The sequence below is a fragment of the Polypterus senegalus genome, chromosome 9 (genome assembly GCF_016835505.1).
Source record: "Polypterus senegalus isolate Bchr_013 chromosome 9, ASM1683550v1, whole genome shotgun sequence".
Classification (NCBI taxonomy): Eukaryota; Metazoa; Chordata; class Cladistia; order Polypteriformes; family Polypteridae; genus Polypterus; species Polypterus senegalus.
In genome coordinates, this window is record NC_053162.1 from 8,202,856 (window position 1) to 8,222,568 (window position 19,713).

Here is a 19,713-nt window from a genome sequence, read left to right on the forward strand (position 1 = left end):
GAGTGGGCCCGCACAAATGTCTTTAGTGACAATCCATTAACAGATAAAGCTACATTTTTGCCAGCTTTTGCTGTTTCCACCAGGCAGCACGTGGAGGTAAATAGCTAGGCCAAGCACTTTTTTTTTTGCTTTTTATATTTTTATATATTTTTTTATTTTATTAAGATGAGATCCACATTATTTTTTTTTTTACATTTTTATTTCTTTTTAAAGCTTGTTTTCATACTTTCGAGATTTCTGTATAAAATATCTTACCAGCAGATACTGAAATCTATTTCACACAAAAGACACTTTTCGAACCCTGGCACTGGCAAACTCATGAATAAGTTCAGAATAATCAAGAGATTCGACTATCTCTTGCTCAACTGAAATCAATGCCCGACTATTCAGACGTTCGTGGCTCATGGAGCTTTGCAAGTAATTTATGATAAGCTTGAGTTTTCAAAAACTCCTCTCCACCGAAGATACCGTTATAGGCACAGTCAATGCTATTCTGAGAGCCACAGTAACATTAGGCATGACAGTTGCTAACTCCTTGCTAGGAACTAAATTGGCAAACATGCGAATTTCACTGCATAGTGCGTGTGGATCAACATCTGATTCATTATTCTTCGAGTCAGTTAATGCAATTTTCAAGTCCACAAAGTATTTCATCAAGGTATTATCATCCATGGATGATATTAACTGATAATTATCATTTTGCAGAAATCCAAAATTGTTGAAATGCTGTTTCATTTGATCAAACCTCTCACTCATGGACATGATTGCTTGATCCAGAAGGACAAGAAAGAATTCTGTGCGAACTTTTCCTTTGGATCAGTTATTAACTCATCCCGGACTTCATAATTGAAATGGCGCTTTGTTCGTCTCCTGCGTAAACTGGTTATTGCAGGAAATGCGACATCCTCGGACGGCATCTCCAATTCATTAGCGAGCTCTCTGGTTGTAGCTTCTGCTAATTCTAGTCCATTTTCTCTGTACGAAAACCAAATAGTCAGAGACACTGTTGATGCATTTGAGAGCAACATCATAGTGCATATTTTCATTTTGCTGGCTAAATTGATCTGTGAAAGAATGTCGTACCAAATCGCTAAGGAAACAAGAAATGGAAAATTTTTCAGCTGCTTGGCTAATGCAGCGGGCTTCAGTTCTAGCCTTCGGATCTTTAGAAGCTTCAGAAACATCTAGCAGCACGTCATACACAGAGCCTATTTGGAATCTGCCAGCTTTAACACTCTCAATCCTGCATTCCCATCTAGTGCCACAAATGCGCTTCAGAGTGAAATTATTCATGTGCTTCTCCAGAATCTGCCAGCGTACTGTAGAAGCACTAAACCGCAAATAGATCTGATGTAACGTTCCAAAAAGAGACGTGGCAGTTGGTGGCGATTTAGTCATGTCTCCAACAAGCAAATTAAGGCTATGACAACCGCATGGGATGTAGAATGCTCGTGGATTTTTATCCAGTATTCGTTTTTGAACGCCACTGTGTTTGCCTTTCATATTGGAACTGTTATCCTATCTCTGTCCCCTGCAGTCACCTAGGTCCAATTTCAACTCCGAGAGCATCGGTAAGCATTGGTCTGTGAGACTGGAGCCAGTGCTATCATCAACGGCTATGTACCCTACAAAATATTCTCAAACTTCCACTGAGGAGCCATCAATATGATTATTATCATCGTCATCTGCTGTTCATGGCTTATATCAGGAGTGCAATCAAGAATGATTGAGAAATACTTGGCCTTATGAATATGGGAAATTATTTTCTCTAACAAAGCATTACCCATCAACTGAATTATTTCATTTTGCACGTTTTTGCCCAGATAATGATCGTGGATTTCATTGTCTGTAATCCTTCGAACATGCTCTTGCATGCACGGATCAAATTTGGCTAACAATTCCACTAACCCAAGAAAATTGCCATTATGTGGGGCAAATATACGATCGCTAGAACTTCGAAACACCAGGTTTCTTTCACCCAGAAACTGAATATTACCATAATTCCTGTTAATACATTGCGCCAATGCTTAATTTCTCTTATCAGAAGTTCTTGTGCAAGCTTATCAAGCAATTTTGAAGTTCCAACCAATCCTTAAAGGCACGTATATGGTTGGCAGATATTTCGTGACTGCACACGTCTCGGGACAAATTTCTCCAATCACCCAACCGTCAGTAGTCAATTTGATCTGGATATTCGAGAATAACTTGCAGCAGAAACAAAAAACTGCATTTTTCTTCTTTGAGTAAACAAGCCAGGGCTTGTCAACAAATTCCCCATTTGGTAATTTTCGGGAATAAAAGGAATCAGAAAAATGGTGCCCATCATCATTCGTTGGAGATTTAATTCCAGTTTCGCGAAAGGGCCCATTTGGACTAGGAAGACACGTTCCTTATCTGTGATTGCTGCACCCCACAAACCTGGATTTCCCCAACTAAAGGAATCGAAATCATTATCAGCCTCGTCGTGATCTTCATCTTTCTAGTTAGAAACCGAAATGGCTGGCAACGTTGCTAAACCTGACGAAAAACCCATGTCCATGTCATTCTTAACGTTATCGGCTTCTGACTCTTCGGAGTCGGATACAGGTTTGTGGGGCTTGGACGGCATTGCGGTATCTTCGACTAATGGAAGTTGAGTCCTGGTGCTAGTGGTAACCATTTTCATTAGGAAGCGTTGCAAAGCGCCTTTTTGGGTAGCGAAGAATTCATCTTTTGCTGCTTTTTCTTTACGTTTTTGAGCACCCGATTTATATTTCTTTGTGGCGGTGGAACTGAAGACATTTGGAATACAATAATTTCAAGCTGTGGAAATTCGGCAAGGCCTAACTACTATCTACAAGACGTTCTTTCTAACAAAATGGAAATATGAAGGAAAGTGATGGCTTTACGAAGAGAAGGGCCTCTTTTATGCTCTGTTGAAAATGCAGTGCGGCGGAGCGGCCCTCACTGAAGCGTAAGTGGCCGCCTACTGAGGACAGAGGCAGCAACAGGCGCGCGGGCCTGAGTGAAGCGTAATGAAGATTGGAGTGCCAAGTGGAGATGTCCATGTGGAGTAATTAGGTGATGGAATTGGTTGCCCGTGAATTATATATATAAAAAAATTAGTAATAGAGGTGGGAGTGAAGGAGTCTGTTGCTTCATTGAGCCCTCCGCAGCAGCGTCGCATCACAGGAAAAAAAAAACCTTGGGCGCAGTGGGCGTCCTCCAGCTGTGGGCCCAAAGCGGTCACTTTGTTCGCTTTGTCCTAAGGCCAGCTGTGTTAGGTTCCTAAGCTCCTCCTCCTGCCCACTCCTGATGCAGCCCACCATAGCAGTGTTGTCTGTGAACTTTTGCACGTGGCAGGACTCTGAGTTGTATTGGAAGTCTGATGTATGGTGGCTGAACAAGACCGGAGAAAGTCCAGTCCAGTGCGGCGCTCCTGTGCTGCTGACCACAATGTCAGACCTGCAGTTCCTGAGATGCACATACTGAGCTCTGTCTGTAAAATAGACCACGATCCATGCCACCAGGTATGAATCTACTCCCATCTCTGTCAGCTTGTCCCTAAGGAGCAGAGGTTGGATGGTGTTGAAGGCGCTAGAGAAGTTCAGAAACATAATTCTTACAGCACCACTGCCTCTGTCCAAGTGGGAGAGGGATCGGTGTTACATATAGATGATGGCATCCTCCGCTCCCACCTTCTCCTGGTGCATGGTGGATCTGTGGCCTCAAGTGGTGAAGCAGCAGGCGCTCCAAGGTCTTCATCACATGCGACGTCAGAGCGACAGGCTGGAAGTCATTCAGCTCACTACGACGTGATACCTTTGGGACTGGGGTGACGCAAGATGGTTTTCCAAAGCTTCGGGACTCTCCCCTGTTCCAGGCTCAGGTTGAAGATGCGCTGTAGAGGACTCCCCAGCTCCAACGCACAGGCCTTCAGCAGTCGTGGCGATACTCCATCTGGACCCACTGCTTTGCTGGCATGAAGTCTCCTCAGCCCTCTACTCACCTGGGCTACTGTAATTGTGGGTGGGGATGTCTCTCCTATGCTGGTACTCCGAGGTGAGCGTAGGTTAGGGTGGTCAAACCTGTTAAAGAAGTTGTTCATCTGGTTTGCTCTCTCCACGTCTCTCCCGATGGTGGCACCCCGCTTCGAGCTGCAGCCAGTGATGATCTTCATCCCATCCCACACTTCCTTCATGCTGTTATTCTGCAACTTCTGCTCCAGCTTTCTCCTGTACTGCTCCTTCACCGCCCTGAGCCGGACTCGGAGTTCTTCCTGCATGCACTTGAGCTCATGCTGATCACCATCTTTAAAAGCCCTTTTCTTCTGGTTCAAAAAGCCCTTGATGTCATTTGTAATCCATGGCTTGTTGTTAGCATAGCAGTGTACTGTTCTTACTGGAACTACAATGTCCATACAGAAGTTGATGTAATCAGTTATGCAGTCAACAGCGTCTTCAATGTTCTCACTATGTGACCCCAGCAGGATATCCCAGTCTGTAGTTCCAGTCTCTCAGAGCCTGCTCTGCCTCAGGGGACCACTTCCTGAATGATCGTGTGGTTGTAGGTAGCTCCTTCTCTCTTGGTTTGTAGTGAGGCTGAAGCAGAACCAGGTTATGATCTGCTTTCCCAAGTGCAGGCAGCGGGGTGGCGCTGTATGCGTCTTTAACGTTTGCATACAGTAGGTCGATAGTCCTATTTCCCCGGGTGTTACAATCCACATACTGGGAGAAGGCAGGTAATGTTTTGTCCAGCATCACATGGTTAAAGTCTCCAGCGATTAGCATAAGCGCCTCGGCGTCACCCGCTATCTTCACGTCCGCCCGAGAGGGGATGTAAACAAATGCTCCATTAAGTGAGATCATGTTGGCATTTGTACCCATGACCACTACATCAATGTTGCATTCTAAAGCAGTGGTCTTCAATTTTAGTCCTAGTGGGGCCCCACTGTCAGTTGGGACAGAATGAGCGAACATTAAACAAAAACAAAAAAAATTGTCATCATACTGGCATAACAGTTAAAACAGAAAATAAAGATGTTGTCCACTCTTGGTATTTTGTCATGTGGTACTTTTCAACAATTCTTCTGTAATCAGAAAAAATCAATTATTATAATTGAAAGGGGTCAGAGGCAGAATACAATCTGTTGCTGGCTTACTACCAGGAACGAAGTTTACTCGTCAATGTGGCACTCCCAAATTTTGTGAAAGGACAAACATACAGTGGACTGAGAAAGTCTTCAGAGCCGTCACTTTCTGCACCCTTTATTGTGTTGTAGATTTCACTTGAAATGGAGTTATTTGCCATTTCTTCCCATCAGTCTTACACTTGGTAAACCATAACGACAAAATTTGAATGTTTTCAGAAACAACCGTACATCTTTCTATTATAAAAGGAAATCCTGCAACGAACCTCCGTGAGAGAAGAGATTTTGAAAAGTCCTGCCCTCCTCTCAAACATTTACAACCACGCACACTGAACAATCATTTCTCATTGTCGGACTGTCGGACACAGTTCATGTGCTCTCAACACTTATAAATATGAAAAGTCCTCAGTTATATCCTTTAAAGAAGCTTTTCTGGATAGTATTTTTAGACATAAAATCTATTAGTTTCCTTCGATGTGGTCCTTTTATGGACAGTAATTTTATACGTTCAAGATGACACGTCAAAGACTAAGAAAAGAAGAAAGGGCAGTACGTTAAAGAGAGGCTCAAAAGCGTTGGAGGGAAAAGAATTCAAAAAAGAACAATAATAATCTAAGTGCAAATTCAGAACAAAAAGAAAATTATAGTCAGCCTGGACCAAATAGAATTGAAAACCTAGCAGGCCCAAGCGGGGGGCAGAAATAAAAGAAAGGGTAGAAGACAAAGTAGAATGTTGTAAAGAGGCAGAGCAGAGAGATTATGAAAGTATTAAAATTGAAAGTCTCAAAAAAATTATATTAAAGATCGCAAGAGCACTAACAAACAGAAATTATTAATAAGTGAAATAAAAGAACAGCAAAAAGATATTGAATACATGGACATAGGTGAAATGACAGAAGAATGTAGATATTGTTCAGCTTTAAAGTTTAAGTCGGAGACTTGTAGATCGTCTAATTCGTGTTGCCATCATGGAAAGGTAGCATTTCTTTCCAATGAAGAGGCTACCTGCAAGAATTAAAAGATTTGTTGTTTGGTGAAAGTGAAATCCACATACGCGAGCAGCAGAGATGCAAAGTGGCTGGCGTGAGAAGCATGGAGTTTCTTGGAAAGTCTGTATAAGCTTTACACACCTGGATTTGAGCAGTTCATGCCTTTCTTCCCAGCAGATCTTCTCATCCTCCTTTAGATTTGATGGTGTTTTATCTTGGTAGAGTAATATATATATATATATATATTGCTCTACTTTCCCCTATTGTATTATTAATATCTAGCCTTAGAATGCCTAATCTCACAGACTTACCACTGTATATAACTTATCCCCACCTTCCCTTCTATATCTATAACCTCAGGCAATTAGATGTAGTAAAAAGACAAGCAGGAGTTAAGTTACACATAAAATAATGTATTACTGATAATATTCATAAATAATAACAAAATGCAAAGTACATTTGAATATTGGCAACCATACAACCTGATAAAATGGTGATGTGTAATTCAGGTGGCACACAGACTTGCAGTTACTTAAAATGTCTCTAGTTAAGGCATCGTTGGTGCTCAGCTTTCAGCCACATGTCTGTTCAATATGGCTGCTGAGCTGTGCTCTTCATTGTGTTGTCTTCATCATCATATGTGGGTCAGTCAGAGAGAGAGAATGTGGTTGAGCAAGTACATTTATAGATGTTCTCTCCAATTCCTAGAACCAATAGGACATCATGGTACTTGAAGGCCTCTGAGACAAGCCAATTCCAAACAGCCATACCTCAGACCAATGGGTGAAATAGAACATCTTATCTCCTGCCCCCCCAAGACCATATATTACACTAAGCTGGCTTTGTGTGGGGGATCAAACTGGTTTAAGACACATCCCCAAATCCTGTCATAAAATTACAAAGAGACAGTCGTAAAAGGGTGGGGGGCAAACATGAATACCTCTCACCACTTGGTTTGCCTAAATTATAAATAAAGACATACAAAACATTTATCAAGTTATATGCAAAATCTACATCACAACACTCCACCCGATGAATGTTTTGTACAATGTCTTTATACACAATGTCTTTAAATTGTTTCAAGAGTCTGATGCGTAACTTGTGCATTGATTTGCAGTATTTGCTCTCCCAGTGTTAAAAGTTGTCCGTGACCATTTGTCCATTACATATCTTCTTTATTTCAAAGACAATCTGAAGAACTTGGAAGCGCTCCCGATGACTTGTATCTGCTCCAGCTTGCGTCAACTCTTTCTGCAGTCTCATATGTCATCAGATCTGGTGGTTCAAAATGAGACAAGTCCACACCTTCCACTAAACTAGCCCACTACAATTTAGTCTATTGTGTGAATTTTTAATCTGTACTTGTTCTCTGTCTAACTGCTAATTAGACCCCTGTCCCAAACTACCTAAGCATATGCAACTGTACAATTAACATCAAAATTTGAAAGGTAACATGCCACAGGTGCCAGTACAACCACTTCTGCCCAAGTGCCACTGCATAAACTGTTCACAAACCAACATTTGTGGCCCCTCTGCACACATTTGGGGTTGACTTAGTTGCCTCTTGTGCTTTCCTACCCATGGTGCAACTCTTGACTGCCATCAGCCTTTACCAGTATAGGCTGGCATCACCACCATGAGACATCAAAGCTATGCAACTCTCATCATTCCCCGTAGGCCACCCCTAGAGTTGTTTGCTCACCATATGCATACTCATTGTGCTAAACACCTCGGTTCAGAATTGGCCCACTGGTCCTGTGCCTGCACCATAGCCGACAATCTCAGCAGGGCTTCCATATTTTCCCAATTAGACTATATCTAAACATCGGAGCCCATATGTCTTGCAAATGTACCAGCTGCACCTGCTTTCCTGAAAAGTTCACCAATTTGCTCAGTATACCTTTTCTTATATTAATTATCCCTCTTAATTAATTAATACCCAGAATGTATACTTTATGAGCCCAAAAGAATCCCCTTATTTTGGCATTCCTAACTGGTTTGTTCAGTTTCCACCCCTTGGAATATAAATTTGCTGCAGTAATGAACAAACCTTTCCTTTTAAACTATAGCTATTGTGACTAGTCCTATTATTGCATGACTTGTGGACTTGTTACTCACTTAAACCCCAGTAAGTGTCTTTTTCTTGCTGTCTCTTCAATTCTTCTTCATGTCTTTGTCTTTGCATGTTGTCTTTTCTTCATTCTGCTATGTAGGCAGGTCTGCAAAATGGAAGGTGACAAAGCAGTTTCTGTCCATCTCATTTTCTTGGCTGTCGACCTGGTGCCAAAACTCAAACTTTGCTTCCAGGCATTCATTGGAACAGCTTGGCACTAGTGCCAGCCACTCCAATGTGCCAATGGTAACCCGATCTCCTGCATGGATTTTACTCTGCTAATTGCCTTCACTATTTATTACCTGCACCAAACCAAAGTCCATAAAACCTTACAATAGAAGTAGCACTATTGCAAAGGCCAGAAAATTGAAACAGAAATAACTGTTTTCCTTTCCTGTCTTCCTGCTACCCTTCTATTTTTTCATTCATTGCCTGTGTGTCCTTTTTTTGTATGGTAACTGCTACCTGAAAGTGTGGACTGAAGCCTCTCCAGAACCCAAGTTCTAAATCCAGCATTTCTGCTAAAACTGACCTGTGTTCTTTACTAAAGACCAGCTCACTTTTCTCCATTTTATTGCATGGAGAGTCATAGGCTGTCTTTTTGAACAACTGGTCAGTCAGGTTTCGAATTACTGAACCTAAGTGTGTGTGGTTTTTAATTACTGCTGGCCCTAGCACAGCTGTTAGGACCTCACACCCCTGTGCATTCCTGGCTTGCTAGCTGAGCTTCCTGCTGCACCATCCCCATCCTTTGTTCTTTGGCTTGTCCTGTTTCATTCAAACCAACTCCTAAACTGGTGCACTTTCTTTCCAACTCAGCCATTCTTGCACTAGCACATTCAGACCTTTCACACACAAGCACTTGAATTCCTTTCATTTCCATTGTTCTTTGTTTTAATTCCACACTTTCTTTACTCAGTATCAAGCCAATATCCAGTTCATGCCCTCTAGTCAACAATTGCCATTCACACTCACCAGCTCCTCTGCCTTCTATCTGATCTCTTTGTCCTAAATCAAATTTCAGTGCAGCACTGGTTACCTTTCCTAACAGTGGTGAAATATCTATCAGTGTAGCATGCTCTTTAAATACTGGACAGGCCTCAGAATTACTTGGAGATTGTGGTGCAGTGGAGAATAAAGGAAGAAAACACCCTTGCTGTTTTCCCTTCCTTTCATCTCTCTCCTTTTCCTCACACTCACATTCCCACTCTTTATCTGAGCACATCTGTCTCATGTAAGTCACCCACCCATGTTTTAGGGTTCCAGTCCGATCTGGTTACTATTGCCCTAACTTTCACCATGGGGGTTTACATTTCTTTTTCCACTTCTTTCACTGCTTTCTACTTTAGCAGCGGTGTTCTACATGCTAACACTTCACAATTATCACACCAACTGTTACATCTTTCAAAACTCTCACTCAACATTCCATAACTTTCACTTTCATTCACTTTGCTATTTTCTTCCTTATCATGATCTTCCTTATTACCAATAATACAAGCTAGTAAACCTCTTATAACAGCAGCTGTCTTCTTTAAACCTGATCTCTGTTTTCTTGCTTTTAATCCTTCCAGCCCCTTCCATTTTGTGGCACACTCAGCTCAGCTTCTGCTTTCTCTACCTGAACTACAGGTTTCCTAGCTTTAGCCTGCTTCCTCTGCCACTCCACTGGAAGATGGCTGACTTTAAAATGAACTTAGGCATTTCTAAGTCTACAATTTTCTCTAATACAATTTGCCAAATTCGTTATGGGTTGGCCTACTTTTGCCCCTGTAAGCAAACATACACATACATACACAAAGATTCTAAACGAACAAGTACCGTATGAATGAATGAATGCATGTCCCATCACTCCCTAGCACTTTAACCACTTAAATGCCGTATGAATGACGCATGCATCTTTCACCACTCCCTAGCACTTTAATTAGGGACTCACTACCACCAGTACTAACAAACATGCGGGTGTCCTTGTGACACACATGAAGTCTCTACACTTTGTTGGTTATATTCCATTCAGCAACCAAACAATGTTTTACTTCCACCACATTTGTACACTGGGTGCCCTAAAATTCACATACATAAACAAACACATACATCAAAACAGTATTTGCAAACAGGGTGCAAAACTTGGTTACCCCAAAATCCTGCCGACTACGCCAATTGTTTTATCTTGGTAGAGTAATATATGTATTGCTCTACTGTCCCCTATTGTATTATTAATATGTAGCCTTAGAATGCCTAATCTCACAGACTTACCACTGTATATAACTTATCCCCACCTTCCCTTCTATATCTATAACCTCAGGCAATTAGATGTAGTAAAAAGACAAGCAGGAGTTAAGTTACACATAAAATAATGTATTACTGATAATATTCATAAATAATAACAAAATGCAAAGTACATTTGAATATTGGCAACCATACAACCTGATAAAATGGTGATGTGTAATTCAGGTGGCACACAGACTTGCAGTTACTTAAAATGTCTCTAGTTAAGGCATCGTTGGTGCTCAGCTTTCAGCCACATGTCTGTTCAATATGGCTGCTGAGCTGTGCTCTTCATTGTGTTGTCTTCATCATCACAGGTTAGCAAGAGAGATGCTTCTTCATATGTGGGTCAGTCAGAGATGCTTCTTCATATGTGGGTCAGTCAGAGAGAGAATGTGGTTGAGCAAGTACATTTATAGATGTTCTCTCCAATTCCTAGAACCAATAGGATATCATGGTACTTGAAGGCCTCTGAGACAAGCCAATTCCAAACAGCCATACCTCAGACCAATGGGTGAAATAGAACATCTTATCTCCTGCCCAACCCCAAGACCATATATTACACTAACCTGGCTTTGTGTGGGAGATCAAACTGGTTTAAGACACATCCCCCCAAATCCTGTCATAAAATTACAAAGAGACAGTCGTAAAAAGGGGGATGGGGGAAGGCAAACATGAATACCTCTCACCACTTGGTTTGCCTAAATTATAAATAAAGACATACAAAACATTTATCAAGTTATATGCAAAATCCTACATCACAACAGATGGGAAGCGCCTGTAAACTGCCATTTTCAGGTCCCTCCACACACGCTATGGGATGTACGTCTGGGCCACTCGGGGACAGCCAGACTTGTTCAAAAGCGACTCCCCTGTTGTCTTGACCGTATGCTTTGGGTCACTATCATAAAGAAAGGAGATCCGTCACCCTAGTCTAAGTTGGCGTGCACTCTGGAGCAGACTTTCTTGAAGGACCTCTTTGTATTTGGCTGCATTCATCCTTCCCTCAATCCTGACCAGAAGCTTCTATCACCATAGCATCACACTGCCAACACCATGCCCGATGGATGGTATTATAACAGATGATGAGCAGTGCCTGGTCATTGCCAGATATAGCTGCTTGTAGTTCTGCCCAAAGAAAAGAAATCAATCTTGACACATCAGACCAGGACATTTTCCTCCTCAGGCCCTCCATATCCTTTAAAAGCCATTTGGCAAGAGTGGATTCTGTCTAGCCACTCTTCTAAATGCCCCATTGATGTCATCCTTCTGACAGACTCTTCCATCAGAGGACGTCTGAAGCTGGGTTAGATTGATCATTGAATTCTTGGGCACCTCCCTGACCAGGGCCCTAGCTATTCAGGGACAGCCAACTCTAGGAAGAGTCCTAGTGGTTCTGAACTTCTCCCGCTTCACAATTCTACAGGGACACTCAGGGCTTTACAAATGGATGCCTTTGCCTGATCTGTGCCTGAGCACAATGTGATCGAGAACATCTACAGAGAGTTCCTTCCTTGGTTTTTGTCTTGACAATGAAGTGTGAATTGTGGACCTTCTATACACAGATACACGTGCCTTTCTAAACAATGTGCGGTTAATTCAAATGGCCACGGACAGACTCCAATCAAGTTCTAGAAAAATCTCAAGCAGAATTAAAGCAAACAGGAAGGGCCTGAGCATAATTTGGAGTGTCACAGAAATTAGATGTTTCAGTTTGTGATTCTTTAATAAAATTTGCAAACCTTTCTGAAAATGTGTATGCTTTCTCATTATGGGTTAGAGTTCAAGTGATGGGCAAAATGGAAAATGTATCAATTTAGAATTAAATCAACACTACAACAGTGACTTCTGAATCCAGTGCAGCAGATGGCAGAGAAGCAACACTAGAAATATCTAGCAGTCAGTGTTACCTGCTTATTAAACAATGGAATAAATCAACATAAATTAAAAAGATCAAAACACTTAAAAAGAATCCTTACACATCTAAATTTCTTCTAAATTTGGTATGAACATAGCATAATGAGTTTGTAATTGCCAGACCCTGAAATAAACGTTTTAATTAAAATGGGAGTCCAATCAATCCTCACAATGTCTTACATGTTCAAGGCTCTGCTTTTCATGGGTCTTCTTTTTTGACCAACACCTCTTTTCGATGCCCTAAACATGAACTGTCACCCCTATGACGCTGACACATTGCGTTAGTTCAACTGAGTTTTACATCCAATTTATCATTTATGCTCACAATCTTCTGCTTCCCATTCCACGAATGTAAACTCACTCATATGTGTTGATGAAACCTTTCATCATGCTTGTCATGACTTGCAACAAGAACAGCAGATGAGCGCAGAACATGAATCCCGTTGCACCTCATGGATTTGTATGCTCGAAGCATGCTGTCAACCAGCTGGATGTAGGATTTATGCTCTGGAGTTGCCAAGACAATTCTCAACAAATTCCATAAATTCCCTTCATGCAATTTCCTCTGGTTCTACTAGCAGATCTCTACAAATGCTCGTCACTGATCACATATGTCTGCCTTGCGGCTTTCCTTTATCTCGGCACCAAATAGTTTTGGAAACATTGGTCTCAAATATTAAAACCTTCAACCTTCTGTGTTCATGGCTTTCATGAAATTTTACATCAGTCCAAGTTTTACACAAAGACACAGCAAAAAAAAAAAAAAATCTCTGTTGGGTCCACAAGTGGTTTATGTCCTCCACTTTTATGCCCTGGAGTGGCCCATTTCTTTAACGTTATGACATTTTTTAGCACTGGTGTGCCAGAGCTGCACTGCCACTACTTGTAGATCGTCCAGCTGTAGTTACTGTGCTATATACATATACTTATAATATGAGAGGTAATCACAAAAATAGGTGATTGCAATTACATGGTGTGTGGAAGAAAAATATACAGTCGTTTTTTAGGATTATAAGGCCAAAACCCTTAAGGATACACCCAAATATTTTCAGGAAGCAAAGTCCAATGTTAAGGAATGTTTTCTCTCTCTCTTGTTTTTTTTAATCTTGTTGTTTAATTAGGGAAATATAGGAGAACTCAAATTTTTTCACTCTGAAAAGATAAAATTGTGGGTGCTTTTATCGATTCCAAACACAAAACTGGGTCAACTAAAACCCAAAGACAATGTGAGGAAGAAATTGATTGGGATGGAAACCTGCCAGTAACAGGTGACCTTCAGGACCTCAGTTATAAATGACTCTGGAATGGCCTCATCATGAATTAAACAAAGAGCGTCTTACCTGAACTGCTAAACAATACTAATCAAATCTTTCCAGGCAGTGATGTCATTCAGCTGAGCATATCTTGTCCTCTGGATTTTGACACCCACCACGCACTTTAAAGAAGAAAGAATTCTAAATACTGGCATCTTTTTTTGATTTGCTTTATTTTGGAAAAAAAGAGAAGGCAATTAACAGGATTAATCACATCAGAAATGTATTGCAGACATCATTTTCCTCTATGATATGGAGGGCTTGTTTTCATTTTAAAACACTCTTTTTAAGTATTCCAAATAAATATTTTAATTACTCTGAAAAGTAAATCACAGTTAACCCCAACAATCCCTTTTTTTTTAGATTTACAAGTAAATAATGCCAGAGCAGCAGAAAAGGCTGCAAACCGCTTCAATTTGTTTTGCTACGTCATGAATATACAATATGTTACAGTATTTACAACTTTCTGTTACAAAAGAGAAAGCCTTCTCTCCCCTGAAATACACTTCCAAAAGAGCTAAGGCAGAGACCAAATACATTACAAGTGTTGCAATAATGCAAGTTGCATCAGGAGACCCAAGGTTCCTTCAAGGGTTCAAGCAGGCTCTGTAAGGGAGGAGCACAGCAGCCCTACTGGCGGACAGGGAGAGTAGTCAGAAATTTTTAAGCAAAAACAAAATGGCCATTTGTTGTCAAGGTTTCAGAAGAAATTCTTAGTGTGGCTTAAGGACAAAAGAAATGATACAAAATATAACTGCGGTGAAATAAGGAATTTAAATTGCACAAACGATTACAAATTAAATGTTTAAATAGTGAAACAAAAAAAAATGTTTTTGAGTGTGAACATCTGCAAGTGTATAAATTCACCTTCACACAGCAACCCAGAATGACAAAAATCACCATAATAATAAAGCGGCATTGTGTAGTTTTTACAAATATGCCACCTTTCATTTCATACTATTCCAACCTAATTACTTCAATCCACATTAAGCAGAGATATTGGCCATGCATTTCATCTTCTCTATTTCTCGAGGTGACATCAAAAGTAAGTACACATATCATTAACATCCATCCTTTTTGGTGATCCATTAAAATTGCCTCAAACTCATCAAAAAAAAAGTACTGTTGTACACAGAAACATCAATACTCTCATGAAGCTTCATCAATGATAGTGTGTTCCAAGACATTGAAGTAAAAAATTACTTGAACCAACATGTGAAGACAACCATAAAAAAGCAAACCACAGTAATCTTTAAAAATAATAATCCATTGCCTTCCAATCTTATTCAAGTATAGTTTAGTTCTTCTGTGACTGAATTTCCTCTTCACATTTACAGACCATGAAGACAGGAGCTTAGTGTTTGTTAGGCCTAAAATTCTATTTCTTTGCACAGTATATCACCTTTTACATTTATTTTCAGAATGTTTAAGTAAATAAAACTGGTGACTATTAAAAGAAATAATTAATATAGACTTTAGGCAGCTGTTCATATACATTAGTTCTCTTACTAAAATTGCCTGAAATATTGTCGTTCTGGTGATAGCTGTATATACTGCCAAGTAGACCCCAACCCAAATTTTCAATACTTTTCTTGCCAGTAATGTTGGTTATTACGACCATAAAGCACTGTGTCACAGAGAGAGTGCAAAACATCAAAAGACAAATGGGATCTTCGGACTTTCTGTATTTTCACCTTCATTACAAAAGTTCAATGCTTTGCAATAACGTGATATGCCGCTTAACAGACATAATGGGGTGGGGAGGGGATGTTGTTAAGAAGCTCAACCACTTCTTCATATCTTAGTTACTTCTTAATCTGCTTTCCTCTCAGCCACACAAAATCAGAATCATAACGCTCTAATTCATTACTCAATATCTCTCAGAAAAGAGTAATTTCCTATCTCAAGACAATCCCCCTATTTTTCTTCTTTCTCACTTTCCTTTCTTTAACTTCCCAACCAATAGAACACATGGGTAATCAGACAGATCTCTTCATCGGTACAAAGTGCGTTTTTGTTGGTCAATAGCAAAATAATTGACTTTTTTTTTTTATTAAGGAGCTCAAGATCTGCAGGATGGCAGCCTTCACATGAACCTCCCAAATGATGCATTGGTGGCCACTGCTCAAATATAATTATTTTTAACACACTGGAATACCACTACCATCATTATTATGGCTCCCATAACCAATTACTGAAATAAAACACAATTATATTTAAAATTAAATAGCAACCATCAGAGATCCCACCATTCCCCAAGTTATCAATTTTCACCAGTCATGCATCCTTACGTAACAGGTAGGCAGCAGCCGGTGTTGTCAACACTGGCTATCTGTGCATCAAAAGAGTTTGAGCGGACAGCGCCGAATGAAACCCAGAAGCTGACTAAAGCTTTCTTTTTAAAGTGCAACAAAATAACATGCGGCCATTCATTTGAGCCAAGTCTAAATCGCAATGGCAAACATTTTAGGACCTCAGTTATTCCAGCTATGGTGCAGTCTGGACACCGCACTGACAGAAAGAGCCTGTATATTCTACTATATATATATATATATATTTTTTTAATACAAGACTTTTTATTTTTCTCTTTCACTGTAAGCCTCATTTTGTTATTTCACTGGCTTCAGGTTATAGTTATTTGAGATCCAACACTGAAACAGAAGTCAAAGCACCAAGCGACTCAGATCACCATTATTTTGATTTCATCTTTTTCATCAAGTCTGTAGAAGAAGGGGACACAGGGGTTCTCCCCAAGGAAAGAGCTCGGCCCGGCCTGAGGATTCTGGATCTCTTGTAGCAGTTGCATGATCTGCTGCGTTGTGGCATCCTCTTGGTGATGGGGCTTTCTCTCTTCATCTGACTGAGGCGGCACTTCATTCTCGTCCATTAAACTTATGTCTGCCATTTCTGTTCAAGGAAGAAAAGGATTTGAATTTGCATTATGCAACTATTTCAAGAGAGAGGACTTCCTTAGATTTACATTAGTGACATGTTTAGTGCCAGGCTGACATCTTTATCCAAAGTGAATTATAAGCAGTAAAGGTGACAGACAAATGCTTCTATTGGTGCTTTTTGATCACCTTCTCACTAAGATCCTTTGAATGTTGTTTTTGTCTCAAATGTGAAGGTTAGGCAACTTATACTAACTAACCACATGGTGGACCTTCAGATACAATTATTGAGACCTTAGACAGGTGACCTCCATTGAACTAATTCTGTGACTTCTAAAACCAATGGGCTGCACCAGTGAGGATTTAGGGGTGTCATATTAAAGAGGGTAAACACTTAAGCAACCAATATTTTCTTGTTTTACATTTCTAACCAATTTAAGCCCACGTTTCAGAGATCTGTTGTCACTTTCACAAGAATTTCTTTTCCCTCTCAAAAAAGCCAAACTGAATCCATTGTAATTCAGTGTTAGATAACAATTAGTGACGAGTGAACTCTGCTAAATTTGCTTCACCTCGAATGTGGCAAAAAGAACTGAATGAGTTTTGAGTGGATTACAGTGGTGCAATGCTGTTTGTTTCAAGTGTCCCTGAAGTCAAACACATCAAATCAATTGTTGTAGCCAAAAAAAGTGATTTGACCAGTGAGGCAGCAATGCTAACAACTGCACCACCATGCCTCAAAAAATAAAGACACAGAAAGAACGAATACCACATAAACAAAAAAACCACAACAACACGACTACAACATAGTAAGTAGTAAAACATAGATCATTGCGCTACGAGAGTGCCAAACTTGAAGCACACGTTAGCTAACGGACTGGCTCATCCACTGTTTTAAGTCCCAACTATGGTCATATCTTTTTTTTTTTTTTTTGTTTCCTACACATCTGTGCAGATGCTTTGCACTTTTTTATTTCATTAAGAATAAAGAAGCACCTTGTAAACTGTAATAAATCTTTTGCTTTTATTATTTCACAATGTGTCCTGTGTTTTTTGATGAGAGAAGGGGCACGGGAGGGCTCTTTTAAGGCTTATTTGGAGATTGTTGCCATGTATTTTGCATACACAATTAGCCATGTGGTGATGTATTTCCAGCCACACAGTGATCAGTGTTACATATCTATTGGCAGTACTTGAAAAACTGCAAGTATTTGTTTAAGAGGGGAGAAAACAAGTTTGTTTAAGACAGCAAATTTCCAGGAAACTATTTGGTGAACAAGGTCACTGGGGAACACGCATGGCATATTTGCTGCGAAAAACACTTTGGCAAATATTGCCAAACACCACTAAACTACAAAAAAAATGTTTATAGGCATATGTGGAAGCCAAACATCGCAAGTTACTGCAATCAAAACATTTTTGACCCTTTTGATGAATTCTAGTGCAGCACTAGCAGGTTTAAAGCACACAATACAAAGGCTAAAAGAGTGTACACCATACCTCCACCGTCAGTTGCATTCAGTTCAATTCTTCTTTCTGCGGAAATGCTTGACTCTACATTGCCAGCAATGAGGTCAGGGTTCTGCTGTGATTGGAGGAATTTGTTGTACCATTCGTTTCTTTCTGTCACCACCTGCATCACTAGATTCTGCAGTTCTGACAGCTTTACCTGCAAACAGACAAGATCAAATAATCAGAATCAGGAGAAGCATCAAAGTCCAGGCTCAGGCTATAGTTTTTATTGCAACAAACTTTGAAATAAGTGGTTAATTTAATTAAACACTAGAATTACCAGAGTCTACGAAAAAACTCGTAGATCTGGCCCACCTTAAAACCATTCTCACCTCTCCGCCAGCGTCTTTTGTCTTCTAAATGTGCCGATTAAGATGAGCAGCAAGCAGCCGGCTATTCCATCCCCCACTGTCGCAGAACATTTGCTAAGTTCTCCTAGCTCATGCCTTGTTTGATTATCTGGGAGTGAGTTAACTGCTGGAGTTTTAGAGTGGAAATAATCGTTATTTGGAACACATGCATTTCATTTGTGTTCCATTCCTACAGTAATCTCTGTAAACACATTGTTAAAACAGAAACTTTTTCATATTTTAGTAATGAATGTTACAAAATGTAGGCATAAACTATAGAATGTGTGAAGCATGAAGTCCAAACATCAAATAAATACTTTCACAAAAGGTTCAAGAACGACACAACAGCTTCCGTGGCGTAGTGCTAAGATTTGCTTCTCAGAGTGTAGCATGCTTACTGTGTGTTAGAGACCTGAGTTTGATTCCCCGCTGGGGAGAAAGTGTTGTTTTTTTTTTTCTTTTTATCCTTCGCCGCTCTGCCTGCCTGCAAGCTTCTGCTTTCTGCGTGCTGGGGCGATTTTCTTTTTTTTCCTTAAGTAAATCGTTAAGGTTAAAATGTCGATCGTGGTTATTTCTGTTGATTAATTCATGCTTTCATTCATTATAGCTAATACTGTTATCAAGTGGTCGCTATTTTTGCCTGTTGTATACAATCTATCTAACGTCTTTATCTCTACTCTCACTGCCCGCTTGTCTGTGTGCAGTATGTGTCGATTGATATATAATTTAATGTATTTCTTTTTGACAATTCTCCAAGTTGTAAAATACATATACATTATATATTAAACGAAATTACTATACAGCTAATACTGTTATGTATCTGTCTAGTGCCTTCTCTGTCTACCTATCTATCCATTTGTCTAGTGTCTTTCACATGTGAATGTACTCTCAAGGCCTGCTTGCCTTTCTGCAGCACCTGTCATATAGTACATTTCACATCTATCTATCTATCTATCTATCCATCAACTTCTGTCTGTGCATTATTCAGTGATCTGTCTGACAGTGTGTGTCTTACAGAACTTAAAAATAAGAACAGTTATAAGGACACTTGTTCATGTTAGTTGCAGTCTCAATTGTTAAAAAATATTTTAAAAGGGGCCCCCCACATGAAAATATAACGGTCTCATTAACTGACAGTGCATACCAGTTTATAAATTTTATGTCCGTTTAAGGTTAAAAAGAAAATACATTAAATCATATATTAATCGACACATGCTGCACGCAGGCAAGCAGGC

General features: G+C 40.0%; 1 protein-coding gene across 5 annotated transcripts in view; it reads right to left on the minus strand.

Annotated features, from left to right (window-relative positions):
- Window positions 1-13,881: 13,881 nt before the first annotated feature.
- The window catches only part of golga2 (golgin A2), a 123,289-nt gene continuing 117,457 nt past the window's right edge, over window positions 13,882-19,713 (minus strand). For all 5 annotated transcript variants that reach the window (XM_039762678.1, XM_039762677.1, XM_039762674.1 and 2 more), the window contains 2 exons: window positions 18,117-18,285; window positions 13,882-16,632 (listed from right to left, as the gene is read on the minus strand). In XM_039762678.1, the coding sequence (XP_039618612.1) occupies window positions 16,406-16,632; window positions 18,117-18,285 (396 nt within the window). In that variant the 3' untranslated portion in view covers window positions 13,882-16,405. The remainder of the gene's footprint in view (window positions 16,633-18,116; window positions 18,286-19,713) is intronic.